This window comes from Camelus bactrianus, chromosome 2 (assembly GCF_048773025.1).
Source record: "Camelus bactrianus isolate YW-2024 breed Bactrian camel chromosome 2, ASM4877302v1, whole genome shotgun sequence".
In the NCBI taxonomy this organism is placed as follows: Eukaryota; Metazoa; Chordata; class Mammalia; order Artiodactyla; family Camelidae; genus Camelus; species Camelus bactrianus.
In genome coordinates, this window is record NC_133540.1 from 105,836,266 (window position 1) to 105,857,414 (window position 21,149).

General features: G+C 43.3%; 1 protein-coding gene and 1 long non-coding RNA gene across 3 annotated transcripts in view; one reads left to right on the plus strand and one right to left on the minus strand.

Moving 5' to 3' along the window:
* SHISA3 (shisa family member 3) lies at positions 1-5,947 on the minus strand. Its single transcript, XM_074348567.1, has 3 exons — positions 5,478-5,947; positions 4,455-5,301; positions 1-1,472 (listed from the first exon to the last, which is right to left on the minus strand). The coding sequence occupies exons 2-3, from the start codon at positions 4,729-4,731 to the stop codon at positions 1,033-1,035; spliced, it is 717 nt and encodes a 238-aa protein (XP_074204668.1). The 5' UTR covers positions 4,732-5,301; positions 5,478-5,947; the 3' UTR covers positions 1-1,032.
* LOC141574233 (uncharacterized) overlaps positions 1,420-21,149 on the plus strand; it is a 27,388-nt gene continuing 7,658 nt past the window's right edge. The window contains exons 1-3 of one of the 2 annotated variants that reach the window (XR_012501108.1): positions 1,420-1,554; positions 10,668-10,840; positions 11,186-11,667. This is a non-coding gene — a long non-coding RNA (uncharacterized LOC141574233). Of the gene's footprint in view, positions 1,555-10,667; positions 10,841-11,185; positions 11,668-21,149 lie in introns of those variants that run through there. The other variant, XR_012501107.1, reaches the window with a different exon arrangement.

A 21,149-nucleotide genomic window follows, 5' to 3' on the forward strand; every position in this document is an offset into this window, starting at 1 on the left:
TTTCACGAAAACATAAAGTATTTTATTTATTCTAACCCAGCAGGAAATATGTGCCCAAATATTTAGTCATCAGACATGGCATTCAGTGGCATTCAAGCTACATAATATTAGATGATTATAGCCAAAGCTGGACTTTGAATTCCACAGTTATTATTAACATAAAAAATTACAGTGTGACTACTAAATAATTAGTACCGTCAATGTGGTAAATACATTAAATTACAATTCTTTACATTTGTACATAACTCATTTTACAAGTAAATGTTTTAAGACCTGACTGTCCAACTTTCATTTAAACACTAAATGTTGCTGAACAAAAAAGTCTGCAATAAATATTCCCTTGGGTGGGTGGGAGAAATGCTTTTACATAAGATCTCTGTTATAATGAATATCTGGGTAAATATTTTGTGTTAAACTCCTCATGTGGTTATTTAAATCTTGTATTCTGAAAAGGCTTTTATATCTTAAACAAAATTTAGTTATTAATTTAAAAAGTAATTGTTCTCATGATGCTAATATTATTCATGGTTAGGTTGCTTTCCAAATCATAAATTGGTTGTTCACTGTCCCCACAGTTTACTTAGTAGTTAATTTTTTTAGTGAACCTTCAATCATTACAATCAGGCATTTTTCTTTGCTTATTTATGTATGTATTTGTATTATCGCTCACTAAACAACTTATAATGAAAAAACACGTAGACCTTTTCTAAGCAGTATAGCTGAGTTGTCCAATAAAACATCTTCAGCCAATTTGTAACTTTAAAGTCGACTGCTGCATATTCTGAATAAAAGTTGCATAAATTGAAATGTAATAATCATCTTGTTTTCAAAGCCAGAAAGCAATTATCTAACACAGTCATTCTGTGACTGAACACAGGAATCTTAAGACAAGAAGTGCTATGTTTTCCTTGTTCTTTCCTCCAGGATGTTGCTGGGTTCAAGGGAAATTTCCTCAGAAATCCTGGTGGCAATGGCAGCAGTGCCCCACTGGTCTGTCATTGTACCAGGTGGCAGATCTGTAGCGGTGGCCTGTCAACTGGAACTGAAGTCTGGACAGCTCTTTCCAGTCAGCGGGGGCTCCTGCTGGAGCGGGTAAGCGAAGTACTGGGGCGACACCAGGAAACCCGATGGCTGGGTCAGGTGGATGGGGTGGCCTGTGGTGTAAGGCGGGGGCGGTGAGGGCACCAGGCAGCCTGGCTCCGCCCTGGCAAAGGAGAACCTTCGGATGGAGCCTCCTGTGGAGCTGGAGCTGGTGGCCGTGCTGGACTGCCTGGAAGGTGCCCTGAGGCTCGTGGAGGTCAAGATCATGGGCAGGGTCTCTGTCTGATAGCTGCGGAGCGAGAAGCGGATTGGCTGCTGTGAGGGCTCCTTGGGTCTCAAGCAGGTGCAGCAATAAATAGCCACCAAAGAGCCCAGGATGATGAAGGCAATGAAGATGGAGCCGACAATCAGGAAGGGGACGTAGACCGGCTCTAAAAGGCAAAAACAGACATGCACAGATGCTTGGACAAGAGTCTCCCAAAGTCCGGAGTGCTTAAGGGAGGAAGGTGGAAGGTTGGTATTAACACGCTTGTCAGCCCAGCTTCTCAGAGCTTGTTACTGGTAACCTCTGAAGTGCAAACTGTGATGATGGAATATTCTTTTTTTTTTTTTAACTTTCTTTTAAATTGTAATGATTTATGATGTTTCAGATGTACAGCAAAGTGGTTCAGTTATACATATATATCTATTCTGTTTCAGCTTCTTTTCCATTATAGGTTATTACAAGATATTGAATATAGTTCCCCTGTGCTGTACAGCAGGTCTTGTTTATCTGTTTTATATATAGTATTGTGTTTCTTCGAATCCCAAACTCCAAATTTATCCCTCCCCCTCATTCCCCTTTGTTTGTAAGTTTGTTTTCTATGTCTGTGAGTCCATTTCTATTTTGTAAATAAGTTCACTTGTGTCCTTTTTTAGACTCCACATATAAGTGATATTGATGGAATATTCTTGCTCCTAGCAGGGAGGGAGCAAACTGATACTGTAGACTCTGTTAGCAATTAGCCATCATGTTGCACATCTGCAAGTCAGAAGGAACAGAATCTACCCTCCTGTTCCTGCACTGGCGGGAGGGAAAGGATGAGTTTGGGGGTTACTGTAACACTGGCTTTCAATGCGGGTTTTAGTAGTTTTATCACGAGGTGGGCCACTTAGGGCTCTGACGCTGGAAATCCATCTCCTCTCCAAGAATCTCCAATCTAAGCAACAAAACCAGGCCTGCTAAATGAGACCCCCAGGAATTTACAAGACTACAGAAAGAACAGTATTAAGAACTCTGTAGTGTGTCCCAATTAACTGTGTCTCCTACTGCATCACAAAGTGCCTCTCATCTCTGGATGCCTCTTTTTAGAAACGATTTGGGACGCCACTCCAGCTGCCACACCTCAGCCTCTGGTTCCCACCAACTCTGAAAGGTCAGGCTGAACCTCAGACCACGACGCAGCTATTGGTGTTGGCGGCCCAGACTTTCTGTGAGAGCATCCCTCAGAGTAAACCTCAGTTTCCTTCTCTCTCTTCAGAGCAGACATAAAATCTCCCACTCCAAAGCCCCACCTGGGCAACCCTTCAGGTGTGTCTCCTGTCAAATAGAGCCACCACTGGATGCAACCTCCAGCTTAGAGGTAGAAGGGAGAAACCTGCACTTACTAAGGCCCTACCAAGTGCCTGGCTCTTCCGTATTTATTGTGGGGTCCATGGAGACCTGGGGAGGTGGGATAGCATGATGGTATTAGCTGGATGATAACTCTCCATTTTCCAGATGTGGAAACATATTGGAGGGTTGTTAACTTTCCCAAAGACACACAGGCAGTGAGTGACAGGTAACTACCCACGCCAAGATCTGTGGGCTCCTATGGGTAAGCTCTTCAGCAGACCACCCATTCGGCCACGTTTAGTAGTCCCTGTGGAAAGCAAGTCCAAAGTGCCTACTTAGCCAGCACCTTACTAAGCCTTCATGCATTCATTTAATCCACAGCTTAACCCCTCTGACAGCAATATGCCCATGTTAGAGTCAAGAAGAGGCCCGGAGCAATTAAGTAACTGGCCCAGGGCTACAAGCTGGCCAGCAAGAGCGGCACAGTCCCTGAGACTGGGCAGATCCCAGCCTGGGTGACCGCCGAGACTGCCCCCTCTTCCACTGGGCTGGGCAGCAGAGCAGAGCAAGGAGGCCTGGAAGGAGTCCCCGCAGTCGGCTGGGTACTTAACACTCACTCCGCAGAGGGCACCGGGTTCCCCCGGGGTGAGTGGAGTCAAGCCACAAGGCAGAGTCTGTATTTTCCTGACAGGCCAGGCGGCCCTCCTTCCCACTGAGCATCTTTTCTCCAGATACCCTACCCTAATCCTCTAGATTGGTACTTTCCCTCCAAAGTTGAATTCCTTGGAGGTCTAAGGAAGGGCAGGCTCCCCTTTCCTCTGGGTTGTCAGTCTCAGGGGGTCCGGGGCTCCAGGACCATTAATTATCTCTTCAGCCTCTTTATTTCCCGGGGACCGTCTTGGCCGGCTTTAGACCTCCTCTCCGGAGTTCTGGGGTGTCGCGACTCTTAGCTCCGCCCGCTCCTCCGGTTTCCCGGCCGTAAAACTGTCGCCTCGAGCTCTAAAGGGTTTCCCTGATGTTCCGATTCAGGTGGAAAGCATTTTTTCTTTTTTTAAGGTGTAAAGTTTCTCTGCTGGGGTCATGATTTATTCCGCTCTGAAGTGAGCGGAAATTTGACCCGTGTTTTCCGACGTGAGAATAGGGGGCGGGGAAGCCCCTGCGACCCTGGCTTCTAAATCTCCACCTTGAGGACCTGGGCATTTCTGAAAAGCGTGACAATAGGGGGTGGGCCGGAGAGGGTAATTCGATGCAGAGAAAAATGAAAGGAAGTCGGGAGAATGGGGCAGTGGTTTAGAAACGCTACCAAAAGGCCACCAGAAAAAGAAGAAAAGTGGCAGAAATTTTTTACCCCCGCGGGGCTACAGATGACCGCGCCCCCAAAAGTTGCGCTCCCTGTGCCATCGGCACTTCTCAAAACCTCCCGAGCTCCCAGGGCGCTCAATGGGACGCCCTCACTGCTCCTGAACACCCAAGCCTGTAGCTGCCCCTACAGCCCTTCTCTGCAGGGTTCCGAACGCCCCTGGCTCCGGCTGTCTTCCCCGGGGTCACGCGGTGCACGCCCCGCGGTCCTCGCTGACCCTTGCAAACTTTCCCTTGGGCAGACCCGCGGAGACTGTGTGTGGCGGGAATCGGGACTGCAAAGGAATAGGGCCCCTGACCTGAAACGCGACCACCCACTCTTCCCTTGATCCTCCCACCCCCAGCCTCCCCTTTGCGCAGAACCAGGAAGGCCCGCACGCCTGTCCGTGCGCACATGGGCCCGCACACACCACAGCCCCGGCGACCCGGCAGGGTCCGCCCCGAGAAGGCCCGCACTCACGCGCCGTGATGCCCGGGTGCTCCAGCTCGCCGCGGTCGTTGGTACAGCCGCCCTGCTCCAGTCTGGCGTCGGCTGCGGCGCAGCAGTAGCGCAGCGCGCAGGAGCCGCAGCAGATGGTGGCGTCCAGCGTGTCGAAGTCCTCCGGGCACTGGAAGCCCTCGTGATAGTTTCCCTGCACGTCCACCCAGCCGTGGCAGTACTCTCCGGATTGCTGCGCGCCCGCCGGGCCCCCGCGCAGCCAGCCCAGGAGGAGGCAGAGCGCAAGCAGCGCCCCCATCGCCGCGGGCGCGCTGGGCGGCCCAGAGTGGGACGCGGCTGGCGATCGAAGGGCTGAGCCGGGGCTCCGGGCGCCCCGCGGTTCCGCCTCCCCCGGGGCGCGGCCTGGGCGGCTGCTCTGGCGACCAAGGCCACTCCCGCGAGGGTCAGCGGTGGCCAGGGAGGCGGCAGGGGCTGCGCGGCGGGCTCCACCGGCCGTGGGTCGGCATGGTGCGCGGGGGCGAGTCGGCGAGGGCCAGCGGGAGGCGCTGGCAGAGGCTGCGGCCGGGGCTGCTGCTGCCGCCCTTTGCCTGGCTCATAACGCTCCTGACAAGAGGGGCGCGCCCAGACCTCGGCCACCTCCCCCCCCACCCCTCACGGGAGCCATCGCGACGGAAGCTGGCAACTCCTGGGCCGCGCAGCTCGCTGGTGGAGCCCGAAGGCAGGAGAAAGTGAGATGCCCACGTGCGGGTCCCCGGGACAGGCGGCCCCTCAGCCCCCGCCCCTATCTGTCACGGGAGCAGGAGTCAGCCTGGCCGCGGCCAAGTACAAACGGCCTCCCGGTTGCTGACAGCTCTGCTTCCACGGCGTCCTTTAAAAAGAAAGAGGGAGGGGGAGACAGCGAGGGTTAATAGAGAGTCCGCCTCCCGGGTCGCGCGCCGGAGCTAATCACAGTGAGCGCCGCTGGGCTGCGCGGCGGGGCTGCGTGTCCTGTGCGCCTTCTGGTTCGCGCGCCCTCCTCCGCCCTTCCCGGGCCACCCCGCACACCTCAGCTTTCGCACAGCCCAGCAAACTCCCCAGAGAGACGGCGAGGGCCGGCGGGTCTCTCCGTCTATCCACGCCCGTTGGCGCGCGGGTGGAGACCAGGGTTTTGCTTCTTAGGGATGTAATAAAAAACGAGCGCGGTGAATGAGGTTTGTCGAATCATCTGTCGCCTGTTTCACCGATCCGGCTAGACTCGTTCTTGGGACCCCTTTCCTAAGGGTTCAGGACGGAAAACATGATATTTAAGGCCCGCCAACCTTTACACCGAGTTTGCCACCTAAGTTTCCACTTCTTCTAGAAGGAACAGCACATTCTTACAAATGCACACACACCCGCACTCTTTCCCCGGTCACCGCAACCTGCGCGCCGCAGGGTGAAGAATCGCGTGTCACCTCTGCCTGCCGAGGGCAGCTCGCAAAACCTCAAAGAGCACGCCTCCTCCGTTTGCGCCCGCAAAGGAAATAAAAGAACAAAATTAATGATAACAGAGCAGATCTGAACTTGGGTTAGGGCAAAGAAACACATTTATTTAAATGATGTGTCCCCTGTGTGCTATTTTCAGGGGCATTGCTCCTTTAGCGGCGTAAGTGCCTTACGAAACTGGCGCTCTGTGAAACCTGGGCTAAACTCTAGGTTTCTTTTTACAGCATCCTGAACTTCCTCTCACCGTTTATTGGTATGTGCAAATATGTTCCGCGTATCTCAACCCATTTGTCAGATACACTGAATGCCCGTGTCACTGATTTAGATGTTGGCAAGTCGAGTGAAACAGAAGACAAAGTTTGCTGCGCACCAGCCGGAAAAAATGTGCGGTCAAAAGCATTCACCACGCCACGCCCGCGGCTCCCTGAGGGTCCGAGTCGGTTCACAGAAGTTTTTTTTTTTTAAAAACTCTGAATGAAACGGTTTCTGTTTTAAAATGTAACTTAAAGTATATTCCAAGTAAAGAATCACTTCTGACTTCTGGGTTTAAATACTGGGATGAGTATTTAGTTATGATAATGCAAAAATATGCCCCCAAATGTTGTTATATGTTAAGTAGGACTGTGCAAGTATTTAACTTCATTGCTTTCTTAAATATTTCTTTGGACAATAATATGCTATTAAGTAAAATCAAATGAAGTTTAGGCTTTTATCCACAAACAAACGAGAGAGTTTTTCTTGACTTAAAGGACTTACATTACGCACATGGGAAATTATTTTTGCAGAAATTCTTATGTACTGTGTTTTTACGAAAGAAAGAAAGAAAGAAAGGAAAGAAAGAAAGGAAAGAAAGAAAGGAAAGAAAGAAACAAAGAAAGAAAGGAAGAAAGAAAGAAAGAAAGAAAGAAAGAAAGAAAGAAAGAAAGAAAGAAAGAAAGAAAAGTCCAGACTTAAAGAGTTTTTTTTTAAGGGGTGTTGTTTGGATTATATAAATCCTGAGCAATTAAGGGGGAAAGTCACGTAGAACCACAGCAACAGTGAGATATAATGATCATAGTAAGATGATAAAACTCCAAAGACATGTTTGCTGCTAATAACTTTCCCAGAACCACACCTCTTAATATTTTTTTGTTAAATTTAGAGGAAATCCATGACATCACAACTGCATAAAGTTCTGCAGGAGCAACAGCAACCTCTGCCAGTCCCCCAAGGGTCAAGTTTCTCTCATTATCCAGCTGTTCTTTGATAGCATTAATATTTTAGGGAGTGATTTGTTGGCACTTACCTCCCATTAATTACATTCTCCATGCCACAGTGGGGTTCTTTTCCTTGGGACACTAGCTATAATTAATTCCCTCATTCAAAGCCCCTGTCCATTTGACTTACTTAGAAGGCATTTTACTGAAATTTAGTTGAATATTTACTAATGGAAAATAACCGAACCTCCAGACTACTTGGTACTCCTTAGCTCTGATGTGTGTGGACATTAAAGCAATGGTACACCATGCTTTCCTATCTAGATCCTGATCCAAAGCGCCTTTAAACCATTACAACAATCAGCTCAGGGGGGTTTCCGTAGGGAGAAAATGTGTTTGGTTTCTTGTCATAGAAGATCTCTATAAATTTTGCACTGACAATTTTTTACTGCTAAAGTTATGCTCCCAGAATGCTCTTTGCAAACAGAAAGAGAATATATTCTTTTTAAATTTATAAACATCCAAAGTTGCTGTTATTCTATTACTACTTTAATAGTAAAGGAAGATTTAAAAGTTCTCATAGACCCCCCTCAAAGACTCTAGAGAGAGGACGTGGAGACGGAAAATAAAATCTGCACCACCTGGGGTATTATGTAGAGGTTTTAGAAATTCTATATTTTTCCTTATCTCTAACATAAATTCCATATTTTGGTGAAGAACACAATCATAAGAGATCATTTCCTCAGCTTACGTTCCCTTGTGGCCCTCCCTGCCTTTGGGAAATGCTATAGGAAATGAGTTAAATGATATGATGTCTGGGATTTGCTTTAATAAACGCTAGAGAAAGATGGGGGAGGGGAGAAAGGGAGAGAAAGACGGAGGAGGAGATAGAATAGAGGAGAGGAGAGAGAGGTAGGAGGGACGATGGAAGGAAGGACTAAAGGAAGGAAGGGAGGGGAGAAATAAAAGGTAGAAGAGAAATAGAGATGTGAAGATGGAACAGAGAAGCTGAAACCCAATTGAGAATATGTTGATCATTGTAACTGGGTGAAGGACACTTTCAAAATCAAAATGCAATTCTTTCTATTTTTAATGTATGAATTAAAATTACATATTTAAATTTTTTTATTTTTAATAGAAAGGAATCGTTAGCAGCATGAAACTGACCCCAGACCATATTTTGCAACCTAGTCTCGTTCACATCTCTTTGTTTTATGTTCTTTGGAGCAGAGTGAAAGATTTGAGAAAGGCAAATGCAGAGAAGTAAGGGAAAACAAGGCAAAATGAATACATCAGAAAGGGCTGGGACCTAAAATGTACTAAGGAAAGAAGAAGAAAAGGCCAAAGGAATGCAGAAGTGAAAAAATAAATCAATAAAAAAGGACAATTCACTTTGGCTATGGGAATCCCCTCCAGCTCATGTGCTCTGGATCCAGAAATTAAATAGAAAACCAAAAGTTTCTCAACCCTCCCTCAGGTTTCTTCCTGGAAAGATGTATTATCACTCACTAACCTTCCTTGAATTACTTTCTGCTCATGACTTGGTGGACTTCTTCTCTTCCTTGGATCACTCACTACAAATCTCTTAATCCCGGACCCTGTTAATCTGAGTTACTGGAAAGGCATATTTTCTCAAATTTGCTTTGGTGCATAGTTGCCCGTAGAGAATAGCCAGGTGCCCAGAAGTGTACTCCCAGACCCCGGCAGCCCTGCCCCGAGCTGTGCCCCTCCCCTTGTCCTGTTCTTTAGCCTTGGACTCTTGGTTTGTAAAGAGGCGATTAGACATAGGGCCCTTAGAGCAGTGTTTCTCAAACCATAACGTTTATACGAATCACCTGGGGTGTTAAGATGCACACTTAGGTTCCCAGGGTCTGTGGAGGGGCCTGGGATTCTGCATTAACCACAAGCTCCCAGGTGATGTAGAAACTGCTGGTCTGAGGACCATCTTTGCATCCCTCTGGGCCTCCGCGGCCTTTGCCCACACTCACAGGGGAATGAATGAATAGAGCCAATGGGCTGTGCCCACCCAAAGCCCATTTCCTCCCTTTCTTTACAAGTCTCTGGGCCTTGGGACCCCAGCAATCCCTGCTCAGATAGACCCAAGCTGGTTTCTAGGAGTTGAAAAAACTTCTTCCAGGTCATAAGTGGTTCTGGGGAGACATGGTTATAAACTTGTAAACGCAGGTGAGGGTGTCCACACATGAACATGAGAGGCCCCTGCAAGATGGAGTCAGGAACGGGCAGATTCAGGTCAGTGTCCTCCACTGGTACCCTGGCTCGCACATGGTAGAGTGGGCCCATTGCCCAGCACATCCTAGGGTCTCAGTAAATAAATAGTCATAGAGAGAATAAGTGAATGATGAATAAATGATGAGATGAATGTTTTCCATCCGTAATTCCAAGCATCTACCACACCTCATGGTAATACAGGGTAGGGTAAGATAGGGCATCTATCTTCCCCATCAGTTTGACCTTTTTCATTATTGCATCGTGGGACCTCACAGAGCACCTGGTACATAGTGAGTGCTTGGTAAATGCTGAGTAAATAACTGACTTCATAGATGACTGGCTGAGGATTTGTGACAATTGAGTGACATTATTTTGCTACCATACAGAGCTGCAGCAAGTAAATATCTGGGAGCTGAACCAGTGGAGAGCAGGGTGAATTTCCAGGACACGGGGTATTTGTAGAGTCAACTCCTGGTGATCTAATTGGAACTGTCCAGAGTGTCAGCACTGCGAGAACAAGGCAGTCACCAGCCAATTCCCCATGGAGACAGTGGTGACACTTGTCCAGGAGAGCAGAGCTAGGACACAGAGAAAACCAGCCAGCACAACAGAAAGAGTATTCCAGGTCTGAATCAGACAAGTCTGGGTTTGAGTGTGCCTCTTTCTGATCACGTGAACTTGAGCAAGGTCATTTCCGCTAACTGAACCTCAGCTTCCCTGTCTCTAAAATAAGGGCAGTGGGAACAATCCTTCCCTACCTTGAAGGATTGTTATAAGGATTCAAAATAAAACATGTAACAAGTCTGGCTCAGAGTTGGGGCTTCAGAAACAGTAGGTATTACCTACCACCAGCTGGTTTGAATCTATATTTAAATAATCATGGCAAGTTTCCTGCTAACCAATATAGGCCCATGCCCTGATTAATTTGCATGGATTATTTACAATTCTCCATCATTCATTCCCTTATTCATTCAATGTGCCTATTCATAACCACTGGCAATTGAATATTGATTATTCTTTTCTAGAGCTGTTCTCTGGAGACATGCCCCAAAGCTAGGAGCAGAGGGGGATAAGGGTGGGTGTCAGGTGATCACAGTGTAGGGACAAGCCCTGCCATACAGACCTTATTTCAGCTGGATTTCTACAAGGTGTAGCCCCAAGCACAGGTGGGCATTTAATAAGTATCCGATTAGTCTGCGATTCCATATTATGTCAGTAGACATGTAATTTATTAACCTGGGTTCCTGGCATCCTTCCAGTGCCTGTATAATAGAATGATATTTTTCATGCAGAAATATAAATTAAATTAATTGGTATCCGTATTTAATTGAAACTTCCTTGACAGTAGATGGATTCCTACCCCCGCCCCCAACGCCACCCCTTTCTCAGCAAGGGGCATTTCCTTCTGAGTGCTTGCAGACTGAAGAGAGGCCAGCCCCAATTCCTGGGGCTCCCGGAGGAGCTGGCTTTCAGCAGGGTTTAGAGCAGCACAGAAAGTGAACTGACCCTGGAAAAATGGTAAGTCGCTGCTCAAGGGCCATGTGTTCTTTTGGTGGGGGAGAGGTTTACAGAGGAGAAAGAAAACACAGAGGGTTCTTGTCTTATTTCTGTCTTCTTACTCCCCTTCTCACCCTTACCAGCCACACAGAATGTTTTGAAAATTTTTAAGTCACCCTTCTAGTTTGTAAATCATATGGATTTCTTTTGAAAGCTGCTATACAATTGCTGTCAAAGGCATCTTTTAAGTTTTTTCTTTTTTCAAATAGCCTGTATTTTGTTAGCGCTGTTGGTAACATAAGGGGCCAATGAGGTAAAGGTCCTCATTTCTACACCTGTGGGTCAACTAAGTTTCTTCTGTCTCAGGAATACAGAATGCACACTTGAACTTGGCTTGCAAACACCTGCTGTGTGTTGTCTGAGGGCATCAGCCAGAGAACATGGATGTGACAGACGCAAATACTCAGCATGGAAAATGAACTCAGTGTTACACACTCCTGCAGCAAAGGGCCCAGCAGTGTCATCTTCAGAATGTGCCCCTCATCCTGTCCTCAGAACTGGGCTTTGGAATTCTTTCTGCCTTGTCTAGTTAATCATCTGATTTTGTGCAACCATTCATTCTATAAAATCACTACACTTTAAATTTCTTTAAACACTTTTTGTATCCAAGGACAAGAAGAAACCTTATCTTTGGCATCTATTTTTGGCTTCTCCATGTGAACGGGGCTTGAAAGTAGAGACGACATTTGCAGCTGTCTGCATGGCTATTCCAATTTGGTATATAAAAAAACTAGGATCTAATACTTCTTTAGTTTATGTGTCATTTAGCCTCTTCCATCTAGAACTTAACTATTTGGCAACCTCAGCTTTCTTGAAGACAGGGGAAATCCAGGAAATAATCTTCACTGCCTGCTCCACCTCCCCAGGCAGGCTTATCTTCCTAAGAAGGCATAAAAAGTTACAAAGTCTAGTACTAAATTTAGCTTACTGTATTGATAAGAAAGTGGTTTATGCCCTTACACAGAACCTATCTTTCTACATCAATCTACTCTGTTTATCTCTCTTGATTTTTCTCTTGGCCTGAGAATTCCTCCCCTCATTCTAATAAGAGTACCCTACTTCCCTCGCTTCCATGTGAGCCTGGAGGGACTGTCAATCATGGCATTCCACTCCTGGCCAAGGGTTGGGCACGAGACCTAAGGGAAGCAACAAGAATTCCTCTCTCCCTGGACTTTGTGACTGGTTCAGGGATGTGCACGTGATTCAAGCATGGCCAATCAGAGTCCTTCAATGGGATTTGTGGAGGGCTTCTCTTCTTTGTAGATTGTGATGGTGGACCTGTTTGCTTGGGGTAGTCAAACATATGATCCTTTACTTGTAGAGTAGGCCTAACTAGAATAAGGCTAGCTCATAGAGGCAAGAGAAGAATCAAAGGGAGATACTAAAATGTTTGAGTCCCTAGATCCAGCTGTGCCTGAAGCTTGCCCTAACCTGGTCTTCTCTGTTACATGAGACAATACATTCACTTTTGCCTGAAGCCAGTTTAGGTTGGGTTTTGATCACAGATAACTGAAAACATCTTGACTACTACAGTAAATATGATGGGGTCAGCTTTAATAACTGAATGCTGCCTGCAATGGAGGGGGCAGTAAAGTTATCAAAACAGAACTATATGAAAGCACAGCAACTGTAGCTAAACTGTGAAGGGACAAATGTTTTCTTTACCTCATTAGGCCTTTAGGACAGTATATTTCAAGCTGTAGGTCACAACATATTGGGTGGGTCATGAAATCAATTTACCGATGCATAAATGACATTTGTTAAAAGATAGAATAGAATATAAAATAGAGAGTACATCCCCACAGTAAAGGTAGGTTTGATTTCACAACATTTTATTTCAGGTATATGTATAAGCATATATGTTCTGGATAGTGATATGAAATAACATTTTTTACTGAGGGTCGTGATCCAGACATTTGAAAGTCACTGCTTAGAACAAAACTGCATCACAAGGCTGAAAAAAGCAGAGGAGTCCAAATATTTAGCACACGACTATTCCTGTGTTCTAAGGAAAGGTAGCTGCCCATTGTCCATAACTGATACTTCGGTCCTGACCTTGCTAGATGCACACGTGTGGGAAGGATGGGTGGGAGTCATGCATGGAATTAAAGTAGGTAATGAAAGGTATTGGGTTCTTCTAGTTCAAGGCTGCTTCCTCTGAGTTACGAATTCAGTTAGTTGTAATTCATCTCTTCCTCAGGGCCCTTTTGGCCCCTGGGCTATAAGGGGTGGAGGAGACAAGCAGCTTACCTCAGCTTGCAAGGGCAGGAGAGAGGATCTGGAAAGCACACGCTGTCCTCCAGATCTTCTCTGTTACCTTTCCCAGGGGCATTGGTCCACTGAAGAAGCCTGTGGTTGGCAAGCACATGATTTCTTCTCCCTTGCCTGGCCCAACCGTGGCTCTCACGTGCTGTGAATCTCTCTATCCTTCCCTGACCACACCCCCTCCTCAGGTCTAGCTGTCTCAGGCAGTGGATCCCTGGTCCTTGGCAACGGGGTAAATCACCCTCAACACAGCAACCCTGCCAGCCAGCGTCGTGTTTCCCATGGTTGTTTCCCCAGCATAAGGAGCCTTTCAGATCCCTCCACAATACACAGGAGCCAGGAGAGGTTCCAGAATGCTGACTCAATCTCTCTCTCTCCCTGCCTGTTCACCCACACTGCCATTTTAACTGGCTTTTCACACTGGAGCGAGACCACACATCATGGCTGTCTCCCCCAAACAGAGAAGGGGCAAACCCCACACTGCTCTTGACTTCACCTTGAATTTTCTGACACCTTTCCATCTCCCTGTTTCCTCTGGGATTTGGGCTTGGAAAGGAGCAGCCAGAACACACTTGTGTCACCAACTGCTTCTTAAATGTGTTCCCCACTGCTACCCACTCTCCCCTGGGACTCCAGGGAGCATGCTTTCCCTTTTCCCCCCGGGGTCGGGGTCTTCCCTTACATCATTTACTGAGTTATTTCTACCAGTGACTTACCTATAAACCTGAAGTCACACAGGCACCACCCTTAATAAGGAAAGGAGAGCTTAAAGAGTTTAGAAAATCCTCAAGATTCTCAAGACCATTGTCTCTCTTCGGACTTAAAAAAGGAAAACCCCAGGGGGAAGGTATAGCTCAAGTGGTAGAGCACATGTTCAGCATGCACAAGGGCCTGGGTTCAATACCCAGGGCCTCATCAAAAAATAAACCTAATTACCTCCCCCACAAAAAAACAAAAAGAAAGGAAAATCCCATATTTGTAGTCTAAACCTGTCCATTGACCTTTTCTCTCTCTCTCTCTCTCTTTTTTTTTTTCCTCCCTGTTTTAACAAATTTTGAATACCCTGAGGTAAATGGCGGCCCTTGGCTGGCTAAGGGGAAAGGTTACAAAAATTGAGATACGTTGTTTAAATTACTGACATAATTTAATAAATATTATCCTTTTACAAGAATAATTTATGTTCATAATTAGCATCACATGTGGTGGTCAGCCTGAAATACACTTAGGTATTTTAAATACTTAGTTTCTGTACACATAAACACACACATACGCCCTTGGCATTTCCACCATAAGATTTTGGGATAATTCCTCACCATTATTTATAAGAGTGGGTGGGCTTTTATAAGTATGGAAATTGCCCTACTTCTCTGTCCATAAAAAGACATTTCTAAGCAGAAGACAAAGAAAATTTACTCTTCTAGACCAGTGATCAGCAAACTTCTCCTGTAAAAAATGCCAGAGAGTAAATATTTTAGGCGTTGTGGGCCATATGGTCCCTGTTGTAACCACTCAACGCTGATGTTGTAGCACAAAACAGCCACAGATGAACATAAGCGAGTGGATATGGCTGGATTCCAATAAAACTTTATTTATGGACACTGGAATTCGAATTTCATGCCATTTTCAATCATTACAAAATATTCGCCTTTTGATTTTTTTCAACCATTAAAAGCAAAAATCATTCTTAATCGTGGGCTATATGAAGCAGGCAGCAGGCTAGATTTGGCCTCTGAGGTGTAGTTTGCCAACCCCTGCCCTAGACCCCCTTTCCAAATTAGATATTTTAATTTCCTTCCTCCTCCCATTTATGATGCACATTATTGTAGCAATAGCAGCAACTAAGGCCAGTTTTTTTCTTTTTAAAAATTTTTTTGTGGGGAGAGGTAATTAGGCTATTTATTTCTTTCTAATGGAGGTACTACGGATTGAACCCAGGACCTCATGCATGCTAAGCACACACTCTACCACTGAGCTATACCCTCCCAGCTAAGGCCAGGTTTAACTTACTGACTTTACCGCCCTCTCCCTGCTTGTTGGCTCGTAGAGGAGAAATGCTGTCACACACCTGCACTAACAGTGAGTTTGTGACCTGGACAATCTGAACGACACCCTGCTTGGTTGGCAAAATACAGTCAACTGACTCACAGAAATTGCTCAAGACAAGGGCCATGGTTCTTGGTGTCTCCTTACCAGTCCCCTGAGTTCCTTCCCTGGTTGCACACTGGATGGCAGAGGCCAGACCACGGAGGACTCAGCCTGGATGGCAGGAAGAGAAGGTCTGCTGAAACCTTCATCTCTGCTGGCCCGGAGAGTACCCCTGCTGGAACCAGGTCCTCTGGCCGGTCACTGGAAGTACCATGCCTTGTGCTTTTGGCCAGTTATTCACAAGAAAAGTGACTCCAGGAGTAACATGGAGGGAATCATTCAAATACCAAGCTCTAGATCTGGTTCCTTAACAGCCAGGTCACAATGAGTCATTAAGAAAAGTTTGCATCACAGTCCTTACGCCATCTGTTTAAGAAAAAATTAAGTGTATGACACAGTTAGAAAATGTTCCAATCCAAATAGTTGAAATGTTCAGTGTTTTGTTTTTTCAAATCAGCTACCTGGAACATTCAGCTATCCAGAACAACTCATTCTGAGCAGGTCTGGGATAGCCCTATTTTACTGTAAAATTGCCTTTGGGGAGATTTGTCACTGTCACTCAGAGCGTGGGATTTGCCAGAGTCATTTATGGCAAAATGTGTGAGGTTAGATACAACTAATTTTTATGTAACACTATTTTTATTACCTAAAGAAAATTCTAACTAAATAAACCAATGTGTGAAATATAATTTCTCACCAGAATTACACTGGCCATCAGCCTCCTGGCCATCATTCATTTTCACATTACATAATTTAAGTTAATTGAATGAAAATATTCTAACATCTTGAAGGCAGAGCTAGACCTCAGAGGTTTCATTATAAGAAGGAAAAATAAATTATTCACACAAGACACACTCTGTTTAGGAGAACTTTATGTAAAATTGGTGATAATTAGTGAATACTGGGGGTTTTGACTCATTAAAGGTAACTTTGTAAACACTTTTTTGTAAATGAAACATTAACTTATTTGCATTGAGTTAAGTTCTTGCTATAGATTAAAAAAAAAAATTTTGCCCTGAATAGAAAGATCACAAAATGACAGTTTTATAACACACTCTTTGGCGTGGAGGGTCTTTCTGAATAATGCTTAAGTTTCTAGTTTGTGTTTGGTACTATAGTACCTGTTTGCCGTGTGTTACCTTGTGTATTGGTCACATCAGTCTTGTAAGAAGGCTCAGAATTTAAGTAGCTTGCCCAATGCACCCACGTTCTCACCAACTCCAGAGTCTGCATTCATCCAGTAGGTGGTCCGTCTACTCACTGTAGGTCTGCTGCACCATGTGAATAGGGACATATTTAATTAGTCAATTGGATGTTTTATTTATGTGATACAAAAATTAAAGTTGATTCATTTTTTTTCAGTAAATAGATTTTTTTTTTTACACAATTCACCCAACATACTTTGAGATTTAATATATTGATTAGCTTCTGCTTGGAAAACCCAGGCCCCCACACAGTTCTTAAGTCACTTGGCAAATTTGCAGAAAGCTAAAAAATTAGACTTCTTAAACAACCCCTTCACACTGAGCATTTGCCTGGCTGACAGTCTGAACGTGTTAGTATTGGAGGGAGTGTCATTCCATAATTTCATTTTTTTAATTAAAAAGCTCAGATTTCAAGGATCACAACTGAATTAAGCTTTCATCCCTGGATATTTCTTTCTGCAATTAAACACAATTTTTTTTCAGTAATAGATTGGTTATATAGTATATTAAAGTTGACTTTGGGGATTTCTTTTTTCATTCACACTTGTGTAATACTCAAGTCTCACTAAATGTTGTGGGTTGAAAAATAATTGGCCTCTGGAGCAGAGTTGCTATGTAGAAGAAGAATAAATAGACTTCCAAGCAGAGGCAACTGATCATTTTTATCTAGCTTGAAATCGTTTTTTCCTGAAAGAGGGCAGAGAACACTCTGTGGAAAGGCTATGAGGTTGGCAATACAGGAGCAAGGGGTAAACGGGGCACCTGAGAAGCTAGAGAGAGGGATGGAGACCTGGGTACCAGGCTAAGAGATTTTCATTTCACTCAGAATGTGCTGGGAAGCCATTAAATGATGTTCACCGGGAAAAAGGCATCATTGAGATTCACATTTTCAAAAGGTCACTCTACACAGTAAGTCTAGAGATATTGCAGAGGATACAGTAGAAGGTGTAGAGTTGGAGAAACAGAGACTGGGTGGGAGACTCTGAGTAATCCAAGAGAAATTACTCAGGCCAGATCTGGAAAAGCTGAGGGAGATATCTTTGAACATATAGCCAGGTCTAGTTTAGTGGCATTTCCATCAAAAAAGCAAATACAAGTCCATGTCCTAATTGGTCCACTAAATGCTCTGCAAGGTCCTCCACTATAAAACAAGTAGGTCACGCATGAAACAATTTTCCATGCATTACTGGGATCTCAAGATGAGGGAAAATTTTCAAGAGAAAAAAAGAAAACTTTAGCAGTAACTATATGGAAAATTTGCCTTCAAGTCCTGCATTGGTGAGTCCAAGCTGTGGGCTAGTTGCAAATTGAAAGAGCTGAACTGTGAACCTTCATATTAGGCTGGAAAAACTAGAAGGAGGGTAAAGTTGCCAGAGGTTCTTTCGATCCCCTGACACCTAGAAGAAGCAAATGCATATCCTCTCAGGGAAAAAAAAAATGTGTCTTCATGCAAATATGAACTCACAATCAAAGACAAAAACAAACTCACTTGAGGGGAAAAATACCATAAGTGAGAGTCAGCAGACACCACAAAATATAGATCTAGATTCCCTAAGACTTCAGAATTTGGAATTATCTGATACAGAATATTTTAAAAATTATATGGATTTTTAAAAAGAAAGATGGAATTAAAAATAAGCAATTAAGAAGAGACAAGCCTATTAAAAGTTACCAGAGAAACTTAATAAATAACTAAATATAGCTTTTTAAAAGTAAAAGTTATTATAATATAAAACACAATAGATAGGTTAAATGGTAGATTAGACACAGGTAGAAAGAAAGAACTGGTAAACTAGAAGATATATTTTAAAATGTTTTCCAGAATACAGCAAAAGAGAGCTATAAAATGATAATATGAACAAAGGATTAAGAGATGTTAAAAGTAGAACAAGAGTTCTTACATGCATATATTTTGAGTTCCAGAATAAAAAACAGAAATAATGAAGGGAAGGCAATATTTAAAAATACAAAGGCTGAGAATTTTCCAGAAAGATGATGAAAGACACAAGTACACATATACATAAAGCACAACCTGTACCAAACAGAACAGATAAAAAGAAATCCACACACACCCACATAGTAATGGTGCTGCAGAAAATCAAAGAAAAAGAGAAGAGCTTAAAGGCAGGCAGCAAGAAAAGACAAATTACCTTCAAAAAAATGACAATTAGACTTACAGCCAACTTCTCATAACAATAATGGAAGCCAAAAGATAATAAAATAAAATCTCAGAGATACTGAGAGAAATGTATACGGTCAAAAGTTGAATATAGTCAGCAAAACTTAGAGTTTTGAGTTAAGAATGAGGAAAAAACAAGACATCAGAGAAGGGAAAATTAAGTGACTGAAATTAAGACATTCTAGAGTAATTTTTTGCTCAGGAGAGGGGGCTAAGGCATGAACTTAACTCTTATTCACACGTTAAATATGAATAATGATATTTCAGATGTACAGATGGAAGAATAGAAATAGCATCCACATTTTCAATCCAGTAGGTGGAAAAAATGAAATAAAAAACAATAATGAACATAAACGCAAGCAACTTTTAAAAGAAAAGAAGAAAAAATTGATGATAACAGCAAGTTCATATATGTCAGTAATCACAATAGATGTAAATTGACTAAAACAATGGAAAAAATAGACAAAAAACTAATTATAGTCTCTTTACAAGAGGCACACTTCAAACATATGGACTTAGAAATGCTGAAAGTAAAAAGGTTTTTAAAGGCCAGGCAAATATTAACTTTTAAAAGGTGGTAAGGTTGTATTAATATCAGACAAAGTGAACTTAGAGTTGAAGGCATTATTAGGGAATGGGACAGTCACTATATTTTGATAAATTCACCAGGAATATAGAATAATTCTAAACTTGTATGCACCCAATAATGAAACATTCATGTACATAGAGAAAAGTCAATAGAACCACAGAAGAATGTTGACAAATAACACATTAGAAGGTTCCAACAGATCTATCTCAGTTATTCATATGTCAAGAATATAATAAATCTTTGTGAAATTTTGGAAATTGAAAACTTAAAAAATGAACAATCAGTTTGATTTATAAGGCAGTTAAAAAACCCTACTTTTTATCACTTATATGTGGAATCTAAAAAAATGAAGTAAATGAACTTATTTACAAAATAGAAACAGACTCACAGACACAGGAAACAAACTTATGGTTACCAGGGGGAAAGGGGGTGGAGAAGGATAAATGAGGAGTTTGGGATTAACGGATATGAACCACCATATACAAAATAGAGATACAGCAAGGTCCTACTGTATAACACAGGGAACTATATCCAATAGCTTTTAATATCCTATAATGAAAAAGAATATGTATATATGTATAACTGAATCACTAGGCTGTATATCAGAAACTAAAACAATGTTGTAAATCAACTATAGTTCAATTTAGAAAACCCTATCTTTAACAGTTAAATAATACACAATCTTTAAAAAAAATTATACAATCTTCCTCAATACATACAAAATATATTAAAACTTGACCACATGCTAATTCATAAGTCATCTCCAAATATTACATATTTCAATGACTGAGTAGTATACAGATTATAGTCTATAAAAATTTTATGAAATTCAATAATAAATGTTACTGGGAGAGCTAGTTATCCATATAGGAAAAAAACAGGGTTTTTATCTTACACCATGCATGTTAATCAAAGATACTAGGAAATAAATGGTTAAGCAGCAGATCTGTAATTCATTCTCTCCAGCTGGGAAATGAGAAGCAATGACTCCAGGAAAGAAAGAACATAGTCTAATCTCCTTGTAAACATACTCATGACAGACATCTTGGCAAATGAATGACTGGAATTTGTGAATAGAAAGGTCCTTACCCATGGAACGCTTTTAGCAGATTGTCTAGAACTGGTCATGGTAAACAAACTTGCGATCTATGGATTGATGGTGTATAGATGGAGACTTTTTGTTTTCAAAATGACCTCCTTCTGTATCGGTGACGTGAATCTCACACACTGCTTAGAGACTTCTTTTATTAATCTGGGACCAGCGTACATCCAGTGTAGCAAGAAAGGATCTGAAGAGCAATGTGGATGGTCTCAGACCTCCGCCTTCTGTGCCTGCGCCTCAGAATTACCTGTATCCTTTAAATTATTGATAAACTTAACAGCGGGTGAGACGTCTGATCCACATGAGCCTGATTTGAGAATTTGACCCACAAAGAAGGCAGAGAGGGAGAGATTTGAAGATGTAACGCTGCTGGCTTTGACAATGCAAGAAGGGGCAACAAGCCGAGAAATGCAGACAGCCACTGAAAGCTGGGAAAGGCAAGGGAACAGCTTTTCCCCTGGGGACCCCAGAAGGAATGCAGCCCTGCTGATCTATTTTACACTTTGGATCTCCACCACTGTAAGATAACATTTTTATGTTGTTTCTAGCTGCTGAATTTGTAGTAATTTGTTACAGCAGCAATAAGAAACTAATACATTATGAGAAGAAGTCAAGAGGTTGGGGCAGCAAAGTCCCACACAGATGCAACAGTATTGGTTAATGTGCTAATTTCTAAGCTGAGTGAAGGCTTCATGAATATCTATCCTGTAAGTATGCTTAATAACATACGTAACTCATGTTCTTTTTTTAAAGTATCAAACATTATTCTGAAAAACTTCCGCACA

What these genes read in the sequence shown, in the direction of transcription:
- SHISA3 (XM_074348567.1), bottom strand. Translation starts at nt 4,731, where the DNA reads ATGGGGGCGCTGCTTGCGCTCTGCCTCCTCCTGGGCTGGCTGCGCGGG. An exon ending in GCACCCGGGCATCACGGCGC is followed by an intron (nt 1,473 to 4,454) that starts GTGAGTGCGGGC and finishes TTTGCCTTTTAG; the next exon opens with AGCCGGTCTACGTCCCCTTC.